General features: G+C 38.3%; 1 protein-coding gene across 1 annotated transcript; it reads left to right on the top strand.

The window, feature by feature from the left end:
* The first annotated feature begins 1,667 nt into the window (after positions 1-1,667).
* LOC148554909 (serine/threonine-protein phosphatase 7 long form homolog) lies at positions 1,668-2,819 on the top strand. The gene is made up of 3 exons (XM_088490542.1): positions 1,668-2,077; positions 2,309-2,396; positions 2,490-2,819. Exons 1-3 carry the CDS (start codon positions 1,668-1,670, stop codon positions 2,817-2,819), a joined length of 828 nt encoding a protein of 275 aa, XP_088346668.1.
* Positions 2,820-5,708: the final 2,889 nt, after the last annotated feature.

The raw sequence follows: 5,708 nt of genomic DNA, 5'->3' as shown, positions 1-5,708 counted from the left end.
CGGAGATTTCTTAGTTCATCATGCTATTGCTCTAGGTTTACATACAACTACATTGATCTTAGTAAAAGGTGCTTTGGATGCACGTGATTCCAAGTTAATGGCAGATAAAAAAGATTTTGGTTATAGTTTTCCTTGCGATGGTCCGGAACGAGGTGGTACTTGTGATATTTCGGCTTGGGACGCATTTTATTTGGCAGTTTTCTGGATGTTAAATACGATTGGCTGGGTTACTTTTTACTGGAATTGGAAACACATTACACTATGGCAGGGTAATATCTCACAGTTTAATGAATCTTCTACCTATTTGATGGGATGGTTAAGAGATTATCTATGGTTAAACTCTTCACAACTTATCAATGGATATAACCCATTTGGTATGAATAGTTTATCCATCTGGGCATGGATGTTCTTATTTGGACATCTTGTTTGGGCTACTGGATTTATGTTTTTAATCTCCTGGCGCGGATATTAGCAGGAATTGATTGAAACTTTAGCATGGGCTCATGAACGCACACCTTTGGCTAATTTGATTCGCTGGAGAGATAAACCAGTGAGAGAAACATTTACTGAATTGCAACATTTACAAATTCTTTATCTGCGTGTCCTGATTCATTATTATGTAGACCATGGTAGGAAACCACGTTTTACCCTTTAGACATAAACCGTGGAAGGTTGGCACGGTTTATGGGTGAGAAACAATGATCATAAACCGTGGGAGGTTGTCACGTTTTATGAAGGGAGAAACAATGAGCATAAACCGCAGTAGGTTACCACGGTTTATGCATGAAAAACATGGGCTGAAACTGTGCTTGGTTACCACGGTTTATGAGTAAACTTTGTGCTCTTAAAACCCTGATGGTTACCACGGTTTATGAGTGGAGTAATATAAATACATAATTCGCGTTAAGCCATGACGGATCTCATATGCGTTAAACCAAAATTTTTGAATATGGGAGGTTGAGAGAGAATCCGGGAAAGGCTTTGGGGTTTTGAAGCATTTGGGTAGTGGAGCCATGGAAGACGAAGCTCGCATGTATCGATTAAATGGTGTTGCGCATGTGGCTGGAAGCATCGATCAAGAGGTTAGTTATACTACCTTCTTATTATTGTTATTGTCGTTGTCGTCTTAGTAGTTGTATTATTATTATTATTATTATTATTATTATTATTATTATTATTATTATTATTATTATTATTATTATTATTATTATTATTATTATTGTGAGCTATTATTATTATTATTATTTTTATTATTATTATTGTTATATAGTGGTTATTATTATTATTATTAATGTTATTATTGTTATTACTATTATTAGAGAAAATAGAAAACCAATATGAGAAATAAAAAATGTCGTGTTTCAGTTATGGATAAAGAATACACATGCTCAAGTTGTGAGTGTATACAAATTTTTTTAAATCATATTGACCGTTATTAATATTGCAAGCATGCTGAGGATTTCCTTATCCACATGTTGCAGTCTACTAGGGTTATTACCTGTGTCAGGAGACAATAGAATATGCTTTTACACGAATTGATTATACCGTATCTGGAGACCACGAGCTTGTATCACTTGGCTAGGCTGAACAGTCGGTGATTCTGGGTTGATGAGTCTCTACTTAGCACATTCATTGAGAGGTGGCGGCCTGAGACCCACACCTTTCACATGCCGTTTGGGGAGTGCACTATCACTTTGCAAGATGTGGCATATCAGCTGGGTTTGCCCATCGATGGGGAGGCCGTTAGTGGATGCCTGACTAACTTTGAGAATCTGATGGAGAATGGAAGACCCGCATGGCAGTGGTTTCGGGAGTTGTTTGGTGAGTTACCTCCGCACGACAAAATCAAGCAGATGACGGTTCACTACACATGGTTCCATGAGAGGTTTCGGGTTCTCCTAGCAGATGCGAGTGAAGAGACCGTGCGTATATACACGCGTGCTTATATTCTGATGTTGTTGTCGTCTCAGCTGTTTGCGGACAAGAACGCAAACCGGGTTCACTTTCGCTGGTTGCCTTATTTGACATCGATGGACAACTTGGAAAGATATAGCTGGGGCTCAGCTGCACTAGCCTGGTTGTATAGATGTCTTTGTCGTGGGACAAATAAAAACGTTGTTAACTTGGCCGGGCTACTATAGCTTCTATAGTCTTGGATTTTCTGGAGGTTTCCTAGTCTCAGACCCAGTGGTTTTGATGTGTTCGAATTTTCGCTGGCATCCAGGTATGGTTTATTGTTTTCTATCGATAACCTGTTCAATTGCATGTGTTGTCATTCCTAATGAAATGCTCACAATGAAACTTGTAGGTGGGCAATCTATCTGCTGACAAACGATGCAGGGGATCAAAGAGTGGTGTCTGCACGCCTTTGTTTGGATAGATTGCTTGATCGCGATGTGAGTCGTTTATTTTTTGTTCTTACAAGTAGTCGTTCATGTATACTGTGATGGTCTAACCTAAGATTACATTCTCTGGTACAGTTTCTGTAGGAGCCTTATTCTGCTCCCGATGTTGCTACTATTGTTCATCCGGAGATACTTGTTGAGGAGCACTGTAGGCTATGGATGGAGGTCACTAGTCTGATATATTTTGCTGTGATAGAGTGGCATCAGATGGATAGAGTGATACCACAGTTCGGCGGGGTTCAGCATCTCCCCCAGTTGGCTCTGAACATAGATTGTCTCCATGCAAAGGATGGAAGGGGTGGAGATCGATGGTTCCCCAGATATTATCAGGAATGGTATTTGCATTGGGACAACAGGATGGATTCAGTCATCCCGGTCGATAGAGTAGCTGATCCGGGTCCATCGGCGGAGTAATTGGACTGGTGGTGCCGTGTGGCCCACAGATTCCTGTCCCCAGATGTTGCATTTTATGATCCTAGACCGATTGTCTTGTCAGAGGAGGCTCGTCATAGAGGATCGTCGCAGGCACCTCCCCGAACCCTTGAACATCGTGAATCATGCCACCACCAGTATCCACCTTAAATGTCTACTGCCAGACCCCACGATTCTCGAACGGTACAGAAGCAACTGCCTCCGTTCGATCTAAATCAGCCGAAAACGAAGGGGATGCAACCTGCGGAACAGTTGGTCCGGTCGCAGGCATCGAACTAGAGTAACCGCCCACGGCAGTCGAGCTATGAATTGGAGCTGATGCCCCAGAACTTTCGACACCAACCTCCAACTTCGCATGCAGCTCGTGTATACTGACCTCTGGAAAACTCCTAACACAATGAAACAGAAGCCGAATATCTTCATCGGCCGCTATCACGAACGTATCATACTTAACACCGGTCGACACAACTGCGATGGGAATCTTGTAGAATAGTTTCTTCACCCACTTGCTCCCAAATACCCCAAGCTTCTGCAAGATGCTGTTCTTTACATCTGACAAAGTGCTTGATGAACTGATAAATACACTCAATGGTTCTCTGTCAGTGAACTTCACACCATTTTTTTGCTTCTTTGAATTTTTCTAGAGCAATGCACTAAGACAAGAAAACTCTCTTCCTCACTTGCCATTGTGATAATGCTCCTCCTTAACAACTTGAATCTCACTCATATATATAGAATTCTTCTCTTCATAAACCGTGGGACGCAACAAGGTTTTTTGCATTTACATATTACTTCATAAACTGTGGCAGATTACAGGGTTTTATGATCAAATTTCTCTCTTCATAAACCGTACTAACCTCCCACGGTTTATGATCATTGTTTCTCACCCATAAACCGTGCCAACCTCCCATGGTTTATGTCTAAATGGTAAAACGTGGTTACCTACCACGGTTTATATAATAATGAATCAGGACATGCAGGTAAGGAATTTGCAATTGTTGCATTTCAGTAAATGTTTCTCTCATTTATTTTATTCCAGTAAATTACCCAAAATATAATGAAATTATACTTCATTCAAATGAGACATGTGTAGCTTCTCATTTTCAGTTTTATACTTTTGAAAATGATCGGATTGTTCGTGTTTTGATCATATGAACTCAATTTTTTTTTAAAAAAAGAAGTAGATCAGTTAGAACATAATTTCCAAATTTGTAAAAGATAAAAATTCGATTAATTATTCTTCGAAATAATGAACACAGTATAAGCTATCCTGCTAACTGGTCAGCTTGTCGCTTGGTCCTAATAAAGATGCTTGCAACGTGTATATTGATTTATACTATTGTTATGTATACTAGTGTGAAGGGATTACAATTTTATGAACATATTGAAAAATGAAACTATTCAATATATCTAAAATGTTTTGGACAAAGAATCATATCTAAAATATTTTGGACAAAGAATCATATCTGACCTCAATATTATAGTTAAAAAAAAACCATAATAATTTAATTGACATTACAAGAGAAGAAAAAACAAAGTCAAATACTTCACATTTGTTTAGAGCAACTATTCACACTGTAAACCCTAGAAAATTAGCGAATAATTAGTCAATAAATTAAATTTTTATAAAGAAAATTAAAAATGTAAATTTTATATTAAAATAGGATAGAACTAATTAAAACGAGAATTTTGACACAAATTTCAAAGAATTTGACCTAAGATTGGGCCGAACGAGCCAAACCGGGTGAACCGGGCCCAAAATGGGCCCAAGGCCCAATTCAGCCCATTAGCCATTAAGGGACATAGCTTCCCTTCCTTTCTCCTTTCCATTTCACGTTGCAGAATTTGGAGAAGGGGAAGAACAATTAACACTTCCAAACCCTTGGTCAAAAATTCAATCCACCATAACTTCTTACTCCGAATTCCAATCGTTGCACCGTTTGCGGCCACGTGATCTCCGCTTCGAGCTCTATAATTCCATTGGATCAATTTCTTTGGTAAGTCACCCTAACACTCCAGCATCTCTACCCCTCCAATTTTTGAAAATTAGTGAGAATCCATGTTAAAAATTTGTGATTTTGGTTCTCTAGGTTTAAGTTTAGCTTGAGGAACTTGTGGGCCTTTGCTCAATCAAGATATATTGAAGGTGAGGGTTCTCAAATTTTGCCAATTCCCGTTTATATGAGTTTGGGTATTGAATTTGGGCATGATACATGTGAATTAGGCTTGTATATGTGTATGTTGAAGATAATTGAGTACAATGGAGGCTTGGGGAAAGATTGGCGCTAAAGCTTTATTGAATTTGGACTTGTGGGGGCTGTGTGTGTGACCTTGGTGAGTTGCCTCGAGAAATACGTGAAAAAGTGGCCAAGGTATGGTTTAGGTTTCACATATGTAATATATAATATTTTGTGAAAACTTAGGCTAGTTGACTTTAAGATAGGCATGAATTTATGAGTATGTAAATTGATTAGTACTCTGTGACGAATGTTGTGTTTTGGCTTGGTTGTTGATGTTGGCATTTAAATGATGGATTGCCGAAAGATGAATTATTGATGCTTATGAAGTGGAAAACAGAATGAATATGAGTATATTGGAGTTATTAATGATAAGTTGATGATGTTGTGGTATGTGTTGATGAGATTTTGGTTATTATGGCTTGTTGATTTGTCAATGATAATTATGAGTTGTTATTAATGAATTAAAGGAGTAAGTTAAAGAATGTTTAAAGATTGTAGATTGTGGTTGAAATGGTGATAGTGGAATAGAGCTTGATATATTATATATGTGTAGATTTGGTGGATAAGGAATATGAACTTGGTAAAAGTCGGGTTTGGTATGTTTTGGTAAAATGTGAATTTTGATGAACTT

The sequence above is a fragment of the Arachis ipaensis genome, chromosome B6 (assembly GCF_059453495.1).
Source record: "Arachis ipaensis isolate K30076 ecotype BB chromosome B6, ASM5945349v1, whole genome shotgun sequence".
Lineage (NCBI taxonomy): Eukaryota > Viridiplantae > Streptophyta > Magnoliopsida > Fabales > Fabaceae > Arachis > Arachis ipaensis.
This window is presented reverse-complemented; position numbering and strand designations above follow the sequence as displayed.

What these genes read in the sequence shown, in the direction of transcription:
- LOC148554909 (XM_088490542.1), top strand. Translation starts at nt 1,668, where the DNA reads ATGCCGTTTGGGGAGTGCACTATCACTTTGCAAGATGTGGCATATCAG. An exon ending in GGCTCAGCTGCACTAGCCTG is followed by an intron (nt 2,078 to 2,308) that starts GTTGTATAGATG and finishes TGAAACTTGTAG; the next exon opens with GTGGGCAATCTATCTGCTGA. An exon ending in ATAGATTGCTTGATCGCGAT is followed by an intron (nt 2,397 to 2,489) that starts GTGAGTCGTTTA and finishes CAGTTTCTGTAG; the next exon opens with GAGCCTTATTCTGCTCCCGA.